At 35.9% G+C, this 13,149-nt stretch overlaps 1 protein-coding gene across 7 annotated transcripts in view; it reads left to right on the top strand.

Moving 5' to 3' along the window:
* The window catches only part of HELZ (helicase with zinc finger), a 150,047-nt gene that overhangs the window by 65,053 nt on the left and 71,845 nt on the right, over positions 1–13,149 (top strand). For 6 of the 7 annotated variants that reach the window (XM_037494175.2, XM_037494174.2, XM_037494176.2 and 3 more), the window contains 4 exons: positions 3,376–3,709; positions 5,066–5,196; positions 11,182–11,361; positions 12,191–12,295. In XM_037494175.2, the coding sequence (XP_037350072.1) occupies positions 3,376–3,709; positions 5,066–5,196; positions 11,182–11,361; positions 12,191–12,295 (750 nt within the window). The remainder of the gene's footprint in view (positions 1–3,375; positions 3,710–5,065; positions 5,197–11,181; positions 11,362–12,190; positions 12,296–13,149) is intronic. The other variant, XM_037494180.2, reaches the window with a different exon arrangement.

Raw genomic sequence — 13,149 nt, forward strand, 5'->3', positions numbered from 1 at the left:
AGTTATTAAATCTCAGAAATTCATATTTTAAATGCCTAAGAAAGCTTACTAGTGTAATTTTAGTTTTAATTGGTTAATCTTTTAGAAAAATTGGTTCTTTTATTTTCTAGTGTCTTTACTTCAAGAGTTTTGTGGCAAGATACAACTAAATGTCCAAAAGTGTGTTCTCTTATTGCTTTAAAACTGTAAGATTAATTTTTCATGCATGCTAAATTGTAATCAAGTCTTTTGAGATGGCAGATTCTAAAGTAGGTGTAATAGTAAAACTTTATTGTCCATATTAATTGATAAAATTCAAGAATTTCTTAGGGAATAATATAAAGTAGTTGCAATGAAAATATGACATTTGGGAAAAATGAGATTACTGCAAAAATGTAAAATTAATTTAGTGAGCACAACTTAATGAATATTCTGTTAAGTTCTAGGCTAGTGACTGCTGATTCTAAGGCAAACAAGTGGTGTTTTCTCATTCCCCCAAAGTTTGTAAATAGAGGGGAGATGGACTTAAACAACTATGGTGTGTGATTAGCACACAGTGTGATTGGCACTGCTTTAGAGGAAGGTACAAGGGCCTTCCTCTGTGCCCCCATGAGAGGTACCTACTTCACATTAGTAGAGAGAATGAGGTTAGTCAAGTAAGGGGATCAAGATGGCATTGAAACTGAATTCTGAAAAAAAAGATAAAAAATTTCAGGTGAAGAAATAAGACAAAGGTATTTATTTAGGGGAAACAGGATATGAGAGTAAGAGCAGGAATTTCTGGGGAAAGCTGCAAGTTGTTAGTCGTTGTAATGGAAGGCACGCGTGTGGTTGAGTGGTGAGAGCTGTTTAAACCTTACCCTCAGAGCCATAAGAAGCTGCTTCTCATCATTGCATTTTTTTTTCTTAAAAAAAAAAAAAAAGATTTATTTATTTATTTATACAAACACTGGGTACAGTCTGAAGCGCGGGAGGGTGAAAGAATTCACCAGAGCCAGAGTGGGGAACAGAACAGGCAGACTGATGAAATACACTGCTGAGGGGAGCAGTGGGCACAGCAGGACAGGTCTGTGCGCCATGTGGGACCCTCGCTGGTAGCCGGGGATTGAACCAGCGCTGCACAGGCTGCGGGCAGCTTCACAGCCCAGTGCTCAACCACTGCGCCACCAGGGGAGGCCCTTATCATTGCATTTTTACGAAGATCCTCTTGATGATGGTTTGCATACTAGATTTGAAAAAAGCAGCCATGTTAGGAATTCGTTATAGTCATCCAAATTAAGTATATTGAGATGCAGATGAATTAGGAGAAAGAACTTAAAGGGCCTGGTGATTATGTGATGGGGGAATGAAGGTTGAGAGAGACAAAGTCAAGGATAACTTGGTTTCTGGCTTGGACACCTAGGTGAATGGTAGTGCCGGTCCTGAAGTTGTATAATACACAGAAGGTTGGTTTTTACATGGTATGTGGGGAAATCAGATGGTGATTTTGTTTTCTCTTGTTGAGCTTGCAGGTTATATAATCAAGGTTTCCATTTGGCAGTTGGGTTTATAGCCCTGAGCTGAGAGGTGTAGGGGAGAGAGATCTCTCTGGTGGGACTGTACAGATTAAGCAAAAGGACAGCACAGAGCTTTCAGAAGGTGCGATGGTATTTAGATGGAAGATGGAAGAGCAGTTGGGAAGGTAGAAAGAAATGGTAGGAGAGTATGACTTTACAGTCAATGGAAGAGGGAGTTTAAGGAAAGTGTTTGCAGAGTAATCATTTGTGAATCAAGAATGTGTTGTAAGAAATTTCTTTGATCTGAGAAAGTTAAGACCCCAAATCTCACTGATATAGATGTGAAAAATTTAAAAATTAAACTTCATTTGAGAAACTATGAATAACATATGGTTCCTGTTCTTTTCTAAAGCACATATTTTATTTAGAAAAACTAGGAAAACAGATTATATGTTAACTGGGGAATGTAGTTTATTTTTGTTTCATTTTCATCTTAAGACTTATTTTTATAGAATCCTAGTGTTAAATTCCTATCTGTAAAGATTCAAGATAATTATGTAACATACAAATCTGTATTTCTTTCTAGCTCAGGTCTATTGACATGTGTAGTGAATGAGTGAAATGTTATTTTTAATAATTCCACTTATCATATATGTATAGGCAAATATTGCTGGAATTAATTTGTTCCTCATATAAAGTCACATGAAATATGTCCAAAAAATTTTACACATATTTTTGGAGCCTTAAGAGTTCTACTATAAATGTATTTTCAAATTACTAATAGAGTTTGTAAACTCTTATGACTTGTTATATGCATAAATAACTCTTTAGATGTGTTATTTTCCTTCAGTAATTTTTTTCTGTGAAAGTATTTCCCTATCCTTATAATTTTATTAAAAAGTATGTAAGTGAACTTTCAAAAACTTAATAGTAGTGTTTTAATTATATTTGGCTTCCTAATGTCATAAACAACACAGATATTTCCATTAAAGAAATTTTTAATGCTTTACAAGAGGATCTATTTCTTTTTTTTAATTTAAATTTTATTTTTTATATTCCCCATACAATTACAACCCCCTTATTTTGACCCTAAGCCCTCCTTTCCCCGCCCCCCACACCCCATAGAGTGTCTCTGGTTCATAGTTGTTTGTTGATTTTGATTTTTTCTTTCTAATAGTTATTCTTTTTCCTGGTCCCTTATTTAAGTTTTCTAGATTCCTGCTATGAGTGAGACCATCCGATATTTTTCTTTTTCTTTCTGGCTTATTTCACTGAGCATGATCCCTTAAGAGGATCTTTTTCTTTAGGAATTTATTAGATATTCTTGCGATCATGATGCAAAAGAAGATCCGAGAAGAAAAGAGCTCAGTAGTATGGTTAAAAAGTATAGCCTTTTTTCACAAATGGGTAAATACAGATTTTAAAACAATTTAATTCTTTCCATTCACATTTTTTAAACCTTCTGTGGAAAAGTTGAAAACATCTCCATTGTTACCACTTTGTTTTCCCTCTCACAGTACCTTTCAAAATCTCAAGAGATAAGCTGTCAGTTAGTTTAAGTGTTTCTTTCACTTCCTGTTTCTTGACCATGTAGATTAATTGATTCTCTGTACTTCCTTCACACATGTGTTCTCTCTCATCCTCACATGTATGCACAGAGGCGTGAATGAGTGCACCAGCTCTCGACTCACAAGAGAGCCTTATCTTTTGTAGGTGTTCATTCTTTTTAAAAAGGTTTTGTTGTGTCCATCTTGGATTAAAAGCAGAAAGAGAGTATATAATTTGCAGCTTAATGGAGTGGAACTGATAATGAAATTTTCTTTTTTTGGTATGCTTTTGACTTTTTTTAATTCTAGTTTTTGATTCTAAATATTCAACTCATTTTCTACTTCTGATTTAGGTTCAACCTTAAAGTGCAATTGCAGATTCTAGCAAGCTTCATGCTCACTGGAGTTTCTGGAGGTGCAAAGTATGCTCAGAATGGACAACTTTTTGGTCGTTTTAAACTTACTAAAACACTTTCTGAAGATACTTTGGCTGGACGGCTGGTGATGACCAAAGTCAATGCTGTTTATTTATTGCCAGTCCCTAAAGAGAAGCTAGTGCAGACCCAGGGAGCCAAAGAGAAGGTTTATGAAGCTACTATTGAAGAAAAGACAAAAGAATATATATTTTTAAGGATATCCAGGGAATGTTGTGAAGAACTTAATCTTCGGCCTGATTATGATACACAGGTATGTTTTGAAGGCAGCAACTGTGTTGTCTGTAATCTTCTTGTCATCTGACACTCTCCATCTGGTTTGATTTGCCACCTTCTGCCATAATCAGAGCCTCTGCAATTGGCATGTTATACACATGGGTGGAGAATTGGACTTTTGGTAACAAAGAAAATTTATTCTCTTTGATCTAAGAAACATCTATTGGTAAAACTTTCCAGTTTTATACAAGGTTGAGTTTTTTTATTAGAGTTTTAAATCAGCAATGGAGGAACAGGTTAAGAGAAACTAAATTACATTCTGGAACAATGCTCCTGTACACTTTGTCGTTCTGGATTCTTAGGTGAACTCTTTGCTCAATCTGTCATATGAAGCTGGAAACCTAAACTTTTTTCTTTTTCTTTTTTTTTAAATAAATTTTATTTTTGTATTCCCCATACAATTGCAGTCCCCTTATTTTGACCCCAATCCCTCCCCTCTCCGCCCCCCACCACCCATAGAGTGTCTCTGGTTCATAGTTGTTTGTTGATTTTGATTTTCACTTATAGTTATTCTTTTTCCTGGTCCCTTATTTAAGTTTTCTAGATTCCTGCTATGAGTGAGACCATCCGGTATTTTTCTTTTTCCTTTCTGGCTTATTTCGCTGAGCATGATCCCTTCCAGCGCCATCCATGTTGCTGCAAATTGCATGTATTTATCTTTTTTGAATGCTGAGTAATATTCCATGGTGTATATGTACCACATCTTCTTGATCTAGTCATCTATTTTTGGGCATTTGGGTTGTTTCCAAAGCTTAGCTATTGTAAATAGTGCTGCTATAAACATAGGGGTGCAGGTGCTCTTTGGAATTGATGGTTCTGTGTCCTTTGGGTAAATACCTAGGAGTGGAATTGCTGGATCATATGGAAGCTCTATTAAACTTTTTTCTTTTTAAACAGAACTTGATGAATATTATTCATAGTAAATTTTATCATCTGAGAGATGGTATTTCATAGATGTTCTATTAATTTTATCAAATATATTCTTTATAGCTATGGTGGAATCAGATAACCTTTATCTAGGAGATTAAGTGATTTGTAAGTGCTTCAATTTCTTTAGATATAAAATGAGGTTTAGGTAGTATATATATATATATATGCATCATTGGTACTATTAAATGAGGTAATCTATGTCAAATACTTATTACAGTGTCTGACATTTAATATACAAAGCAAATATTAACCGTATAATTATTCTTAGAATATGATTGAACTTTAAATGAATCTCTAGATTTGGCTTCCCTAAAAGATTGTCTCCACAGGGTATTCTTGTGAGCTAGAAGTATTGGTTTGCTTTAATGCTTTTTTAAACAAATACTTCATTTTTGTGTTTCAGGTTGAACTTCAGTTTCAATTAAATCGATTACCCCTCTGTGAAATGCATTATGCGCTAGACAGGATCAAGGATAATGGGGTTTTATTTCCAGACATCACTATGACTCCAACCATACCTTGGAGTCCCAACAGGTACAGAAAAGACATCGTATTAAAGGAAGTTATGTTAATGTTAAATTGAATATCTGTGTCAAATAATTCAAGCATACTTTTGTAAGGAAGTTTGCCAGTGTACTTTAAGGACATATTGTACTAGCTGAGACAGGAGGAGTAAAAGAATCCTTAGATTGAAACATTTTAGGTTCATCATCCATTTTCTTCACTTTCCTCAGAGTCTAAATAAGTTCTGTTGCTTTTCTCACAGCTGTAATTTGATAGGGTGCCAAGTAATTTAGGAATATTTCTCAGTAGAAGTTGAATGGAGGAAATTAGAGCCTTTCTGAAGTGGTTCAAGTAGTTAATTTAAAATAATTTTGACTATAGAAGGCATTTTTGTCATTTACCAAAATGGAGAAAGTGTCATGGAAGATACTACTTCAGAAACTACTCTCAAGTCAATGGTTGAGTAAATATTTTCTGAAGAAATTCTATTCAGCACATGCTTATGTCTAATTAAATATGATACTTGCATTTTGTTTCCGGAATGACAGCGATAATAGCTGCAATGACTACAACTGACTTTTATCTTTTTCAGTGGGCTTGGGCTCAGCTCCTGCTTGGGCTCAGCTTGGGCTCAGCTCCTGCTTGGGCTCAGCTCCTGCTTGGGCTCAGCTCACTGCATTTTTTTTTTTTTTTAATCTTAGTGGCTCTCTATGATAGAAGTTTCTTTATTTATCACTTATGTCAATCCAATCATGACAGGATGACCCTATTTCATCTCTGATAGAGGGGTCTCGTATCTTCACTGTGTGGTATCCAAGGTCACCCTGGGTGTTGGCCTCCAGCTGGTAGCTGGGGAGAATGAGCACAGAGGGTTGTGTGGGTAATGTCTATGGGCCGCATAGGGGTACATATCACTGCTCTCACTTTCCATTTCTTCTGGACCTACAAACAGAGAAAGCAAAATATGACTTAAACCCAAAACCAAATCATTTCTCTCTTGTTGTCAGGCGCCCTTACTGCTTGATCTCTTTCCACTGCCTAAATTCTTGAGCAGGAATAGTCTACTATTTCTGGTAGTAGTTATTCATTCTTCAGTCTGTGTTTTCCATGTCTTTTTTTTTTTTTTTAAGATTTATTTATTTATGCATACAAGAACTGGGGTACAGGCCAGAGGCACGGGGAGTGAGAGGGTTCATCAGAGACAGAGTGGGGAACAGAACTGGCAAACCAACCGAAGCACACTGCTGAGGGGAGCAGCGGGGCGAGTCAGGAGAGGTCTCCTGAGCCATGTGGGTAGCTCCCTGGCCGGGGATCTACCTTGTGCTGCAGTGGCAGCGGATAGCTTCATAGGTTGTGTATTAACCCTTGCGCCTCCAGGGAGGCCCCTGTTTTCCATGTCTTCACTCTCCTGAAAGCAGTCAGTGATCCGCTAATCATAGAAGTCCAGTGACGTCTCAGTTTTCATTTGATTCAGCTTCTCTGCATCCTTCCCTCTCACAGCCAGTGCTTAATTTAGAACTGGGCTGTTTCGACAGCCTTCTAGTCAGTCTTCATCCTGCTATCTGAGTCTCTGTTCTTTGGCCCAACCCACATATTTCTTCCAGAGGTAGTTTCTGTAATAATCATTTCATCTCACTGCTTACAAGTCTCTGAAGACTTCTCCTTGTCATTTAGGTAAAGTCTGAGTAGCCAGTAAAAAGTTATGTGGTCTCATTGACCATGCTTTTCAAAACTCTTTTTAGACTTGTGTTTTTTTCTATTTGACACCCCGCTTTTCCCTTTAAAAAAAATTCCCATACTTTAGCAATTCTGAATTACCTTGAAGTTTGTATACTTTACCTCCTTATCTTTTAAAAATCCTTAAAATTAAAAAAAAATTATAGTAAAATCTACATAAAACCTACCATCTTAATCATTTTAAGTGTACAATTCAGTAATGTTAAGTACATTCACAATGTTGTCTAGTCAACCTCTGAAACTTTTTCATCTTGTAAAACTGAAACTATACTCACTAAATGCTGTGCTTCTCCCTCTCTCAAACTGGCTGTCTTGTCTGTAAGTGATTTTCTCTATCTGAAACAATCTTTACCCAATATTGATTTATTGAAGATTTATTGAAAATCTCTCTTCCTTTAAGAAAGCTCAAGTGCTTTCTCTTTTAAGTAGCTGAACCAGATCCTTCCATTTCACTATGTCAGAGGTATTTTTTGAATGCCCACAGTTAGCTCGGTTCAGTAAGTTTCATGCTTTCAAGCATAATTTTACCCAAATTTTGTCATTTGTGTACATTTCTTCTTTTCTCATTAGTCTCTTGAGCTTTTAAAGGAAGAAGACTGCGTCTTATTTATTTTTGAATCTTCAACATGCTTAATATGTGACACATTTAAATTAATTAGGATGTCAAGTTTAAAGAAGAAAATTAGGGCTTCTAATGTGGGCTACTAAAGTGTTTTTTTTGCATAGATGAACTGGGGCATAGGCCAGAGGTGCAGGGGGTGTGATGATCCACCAGAGACAAAATAGGGAGCAGAACAGGCAGATTTACTGAAATACACTGCTGAGGGAAGCAGTGGGTGAGAGAGGAGAGGTCTGCTATGCCATGTGGGTTAGCTTCTTATCTGGGGAAGGAATTCAGGCCTTGGAGGTGATAGTGCTGAGACTTAACCCCTAGGCCACCATTGAGGCCCCTAAAGTTTTAGATGTTTATGTGGCATGTTCACTTCTGAAAATTATATATAATGATATAGCCAAATACACGGACTGCAGGTGTCATGTGGGAAAATGTCAGTAACATAGACAAATGCTATATGAATTTACCCATCTGTGGTAGCTAAAGAACAAAGAAAATGAAACAGAAACCAACTCTTAGACTGTGAGAACAAAATAATGATTACTGGAAAGGAGAGGGGGAGGTTGGTAAATTGAGTAAAAGGGGCAATTGTATAGTGATAGATGGAAACTAGACTTTTAGTGGTGAACATAATATAGTATATACAGATGTTGATGTGTAAGTCTGTACACTTGAAACCTGTGTAATATAATAAACCAATGTTACTTCAACCAGAAAAAAAAAAAAAGACTAAATGGCAAGTAGAAGAAAACTTTCAAGCAGGAAGAGATTCTACAACACTGTAATTTAAATAGTAATTAAAAGTTATGTGTCTGGGATTATACTGGGAAATCATTAGCCATTTAAAGTCTTCTGGAGCAAGGTGGAATACAGATAGATAAATGAAATTTATTATGCTCAAATTATTTTTGAGCATGTAGTCTATAAATTAATTATAACAATGAATTAGGTCAGAGAAAAAAGAACTTTGAATTAATTTGCTTCAGGAAATAGGATAACTCTTATTCAGAATAAACTCAAAGAGACTTTATATCATATTAAATTATGAAAATAGAAATGATTCATTGGCATGTACATAGTAAATCTTTCTTCCTTTATTAAGTAGGTTTTACAATAAATAACTTGTTTTACTCATTGACTTTCTATAAATGTTTATCATTCATGATCAGAAACTAGAGATGACTGATATTGATAGTTTTTTATCTGTTTTGAAGCAATGGACTGTGTAGAGAATGACATTTTAGAACTATACCTATAAGTTTATTGTTAACCTCTTATATTTATTTTTATAATTAATATCTCTAAGTTCATTAAGGTCCCCAAATTTGAAAAATTGGAAGGTATTTAGAAATCTTTTTGTTGTTTAAGTGTGTACTGACCAGATAAAATATTTTTTTCTGAAATCCTCAGAAAATTAATATTAATAAAATCTCACATTAATTGAGCACTTACTGCTCAATTATTTTTCTAGACAATTTGCATGTGTTACCTCATTTGATCTCTAAAAATAACCATTTGGTGCAAGTATTATTACCTCCATATCAGATAAAGGGACTGCTGGGGACAGACATAGAATCATAGTGGTCAGCTATGGATGTCAATTTCCTGAGCTATAATTGTGATGTTAAACAAGTAGAGAGGGAAGCCCGAAGGTAGGTGATCCAGGGTTGGTGCTGGGGCTCAGCAGTGCCATCAAGGGCCTAGTTTCTCCATCTCCTCTGACAGAGACTACGTTGGTTTTTCTTCTTGATGCCTTTCCTTCCCGATTACAAGATGACTGCTGCAGTTTTATTCATCATGAGCTCCTTCCTGACAGGTGGAGGAGCAAGGCCAAGAGCATGAGGGGTTTCCTTTATTGAGCTTCTGTTGTTTTATTGATACAGAAGCCCTTTTGAGGGACCTCTTCCTATATCTCATTGACCAAAATTGGATCTCCAGTAGAAGAGATGGGAAATGGACTATTGCAGCTATTTAGGCTCAGTATTAATGGAGGGAGAAAAAGGGTGCTGTGAAGTTTTGGGGTAACCATTCCACAGTTTCAGCCAAATGTATTAGATCTGTACTTAGCGATCACCTAGAGCAATTCCTCATTTATAGAGGATAGAACATTGCCAGGTTACTGGCAGAATTTTGAATCAATAAACTGGTTAGTGCTGAAGGACTCTTTGGAATAAAATGCTTGAGCTTTAGTGAATGAATTCCAGGAAATCTAGTGACACTGGTCAGTTCTTTTGTTTTTTACTTATTTTTTTTCGAATTTCAGAAAGTGAGTAGTGGCATGTAAGTATGGTCTGTTTGTTTTCTAAGATTTTATATTTTTTAGGCAAATCTTATTTGAAATTATCATAGCAGTAGTTATAATTTTTTTAAGACTTGAAAGTGTTAAGATTTTCCATAAATATTAGCTTTTGACTTTAAAAGAGTATAGCTTCACAGAGAGGGGATTTTCCTATCTTAACCATGTCCTCTGCCTTCAGGATTATTTGTAGACATTTTGTAAATTTTCTGAGAGTCTCTTTACACACCCATCCTATTTTGATTCACATCCCTATCATTTTTACCATAGCTGTTGAGATTTAGTGTTTTAATTGTAGTTGTGAGAAAGAATGCTGTTGCTGCTCTGTTTGGTATGATCCCTTTCAGCATCTGCTGTCCATTTAAACCTCGAAACTTAACCAAGTTGTGACGGGACCAGTGAGCTGGATCTCATTCATGCCATAGGTCACTTGTGCTGCCACGGCAGGTGTCCTCTACCCCAAAATGTAGGACAGATGTAGATTATTTGTGTGCATGAGAATATTAGAATACATTTCCTATTACTTGGCCTTTTTTTTTTTAAGATTTATTTATTTATGCATACAAGAGCTGAGGTACTGGCCAGAGGTGTGGGGGAATGAGAGGATTCACCAGAGACAGAGTGGGGAACAGAACAGGCAGATTGACCGAAGTACACTGCTGAGGGGAGCAGCGGGTGAGTCAGGAGAGGTCTGCTGTGCCAAGTGGGTAGCTCCCTGGCCAGCTGGGGGATCGAACTTGTGCTGCAGTGGCTGCAGACAGCTTCATAGGTTGTGTCTTAACCCCTTGTGCCACCAGGGAGGCCCTTCTTGGCCTTTTTAAAAAAGACTGCTCTTTTCTGAATAACAGCTCTATGTTTGCTGTCTCTTAAACAGGGACATACAGGCTTGGGCTTTTTTCCACGTCTTAAGGGGTTGTTTAGTGGATTAGGATTTGAAAGTCAGTTTCCCTTGTGTATTGTGTTTGCTATGCAGTGAAACTACCACTTCATTATTACAGAAAAAATTTTCTTTGATGCTTTTATGTAACAGAGAAATTTTATTTTTGAGACATTGCCATCAGTATCTATAGACTTGGCAGCTACTAGATTAAAAGTATGTGGTGTCTTTAGATTAATCATCAAAAAATATTTTGTCTTGTAATAGGACAACATAACTAAAGTTGAGTTTTGATCAAATAACAAAAATATTCCACATCAACACTCTTGAGTAATTGTTGCAAAAGCAGTTTTATAATAAACATTTGTTTCTGTAGATGCTGTTATTTCAGTATTTTTAATGGCTCAGTGAAATTAGGCTACTCATATGCTGTATTCTGTTTATTAATAAGATGCATGTGTTTAAAATAACTTACATTTATATTTTCTGTAGACAGTGGGATGAACAGTTGGATCCTCGGCTAAATGCAAAACAGAAAGAGGCTGTTCTGGCCATCACAACTCCGCTTTCCATACAGCTGCCTCCTGTTCTCATCATTGGACCCTATGGGACTGGAAAAACATTCACTTTAGCTCAGGCCGTCAAGCACATACTCCAGCAGCAGGAGACGAGGTGAGAAGGTGGTATGTCTGCTCTGATTTTATATTAGGACACGGCCTCTGTCCCCGTTGAGAATTTAAAGCAAAGGCCAACAAGACAGTTCTCATCCAGTTTGTAAAAATGAAAAAGAAAAAGAAAGAAAAAGACAAAACTAACACCCTAAAGCACTAAAATTTTAATTCTCTTAAAACATACTGTGTTTTTGGGGGCCTCCCTGGTGGCGCAGGCAGTTGAGCGCAGCGCTGTGAGGCTGTCCGTAGCCTCTGCAGCGCTGGGTCCATCCCCGCAGGCGGTGGAGCAAACCACATGGTGTAACAGACCTCTCCTTCTCACCCGCTGCTCCCCTCAGCAGTGTATTTCGGTCAGTCTGCCTGTTCTGTTCCCTGCTCTGTCTCTGGTGAATCCTCTCACCCTCCTGCACATCTGGCCTGTACCCCGGTTCTTATATAAAAATAAATAAATCTTTAAAAAAAAAGCAAGATAAAAAAACAGTATTTTTTTTTTTAAAGTTGGCAATATAGAGAATATCTTTTAAATAGCCAGCCAGACTCAGAGTGTGCTAAGGACTTGTGATGTATGTTAGAGTCAGAAGAGTTGTATTTAAAAACAAAACAAAACAACTTTCTGTGATAGATTTAAAAATAATTTGGGGAACTTATTTTCTTTATAGTCTAAAGAGTAATATAATTTCCTAAAGGCATCATTGAATAATATGTTAGAGCTTACTGAGTAGGTTGAGGGAAATGTATAATTTTAAGATGGCCACTGCTTTTTTTTGGTATTATACTGCTTGAATAGTTTTGTGTTTTATCATTCTTTTTATTTGCACCATTTATTTCAGCAGGATTCTCATTTGCACCCATTCTAATAGTGCTGCTGATCTCTACATAAAGGATTATTTACATCCATATGTAGAAGCAGGCAATCCCCAGGCAAGACCTCTCAGGTATTGTTTAAGGCTTATTACGTATCTGTTTCATACTTTATTATTCTTAAGAAAAGGTGTCTGTAAAGATTTTAGTAACTTGGAGAATAACGAAATCTTTAACTGTGTATTGGCATTTGGAAGTTACGCCTTTTGAAGAAACCATTTAAAATTAAGGAAAAATTTTATAAACTTTGACCATTTCTTAAACATTAAATAAAGAGAAAGACATCCTTTTTTAAGTTTTGTATGTAAAAATGTTGTTACGATCTGAACAGATTTTGATGTGTATCTCTAAAAGCTACTATAATGAAATAATATAAATATGATTAATTTAAATCAAATTTAGTATAATTAAACTAGCATATTTTGCATGGCAAACTAGTCATGTGTGATAGTTCTTTATTGAAAAAATTTTGACTGTGTTTATGTAGGTAATTCCATAGATGCTCCACCTTAGAGAAGTATGGCATATTGAAATGATTTTTCAACAGAATATAGCTGACTGGTATTTCTAACTTTTAGCTGTCATTTAAGAGACAAAGAAAATTTTGGTTAAAATAGAAAGGTCCTCTGAATGTTTATGGTTATGAAATGTACTTAATACAGGACTGGGGGGAATAAAAATCCTTTTCTTCAGAGAACAATAAAGAATCATTAAATGGTTGTTTATTATACCATTTGCTTTCATTGTTGTATGAATTAATATTTAGTTTTACCATTTTACAAACTAATATGTCATGTCCTATGTTGATTGAATACGATTATTGTTTACAAATTAATTTCTAACCACATGTTGAATCATAATTCACTAACTTTTTATTTCAAGTTGAGCCCAGGCATGGAAAAATGAAAGTTTGCTATTTAATTCTTTA

The sequence above is a fragment of the Talpa occidentalis genome, unplaced genomic scaffold, assembly GCF_014898055.3.
Source record: "Talpa occidentalis isolate TD23 unplaced genomic scaffold, MPIMG_talOcc4v2.1 talOcc4.7, whole genome shotgun sequence".
Classification (NCBI taxonomy): Eukaryota; Metazoa; Chordata; class Mammalia; order Eulipotyphla; family Talpidae; genus Talpa; species Talpa occidentalis.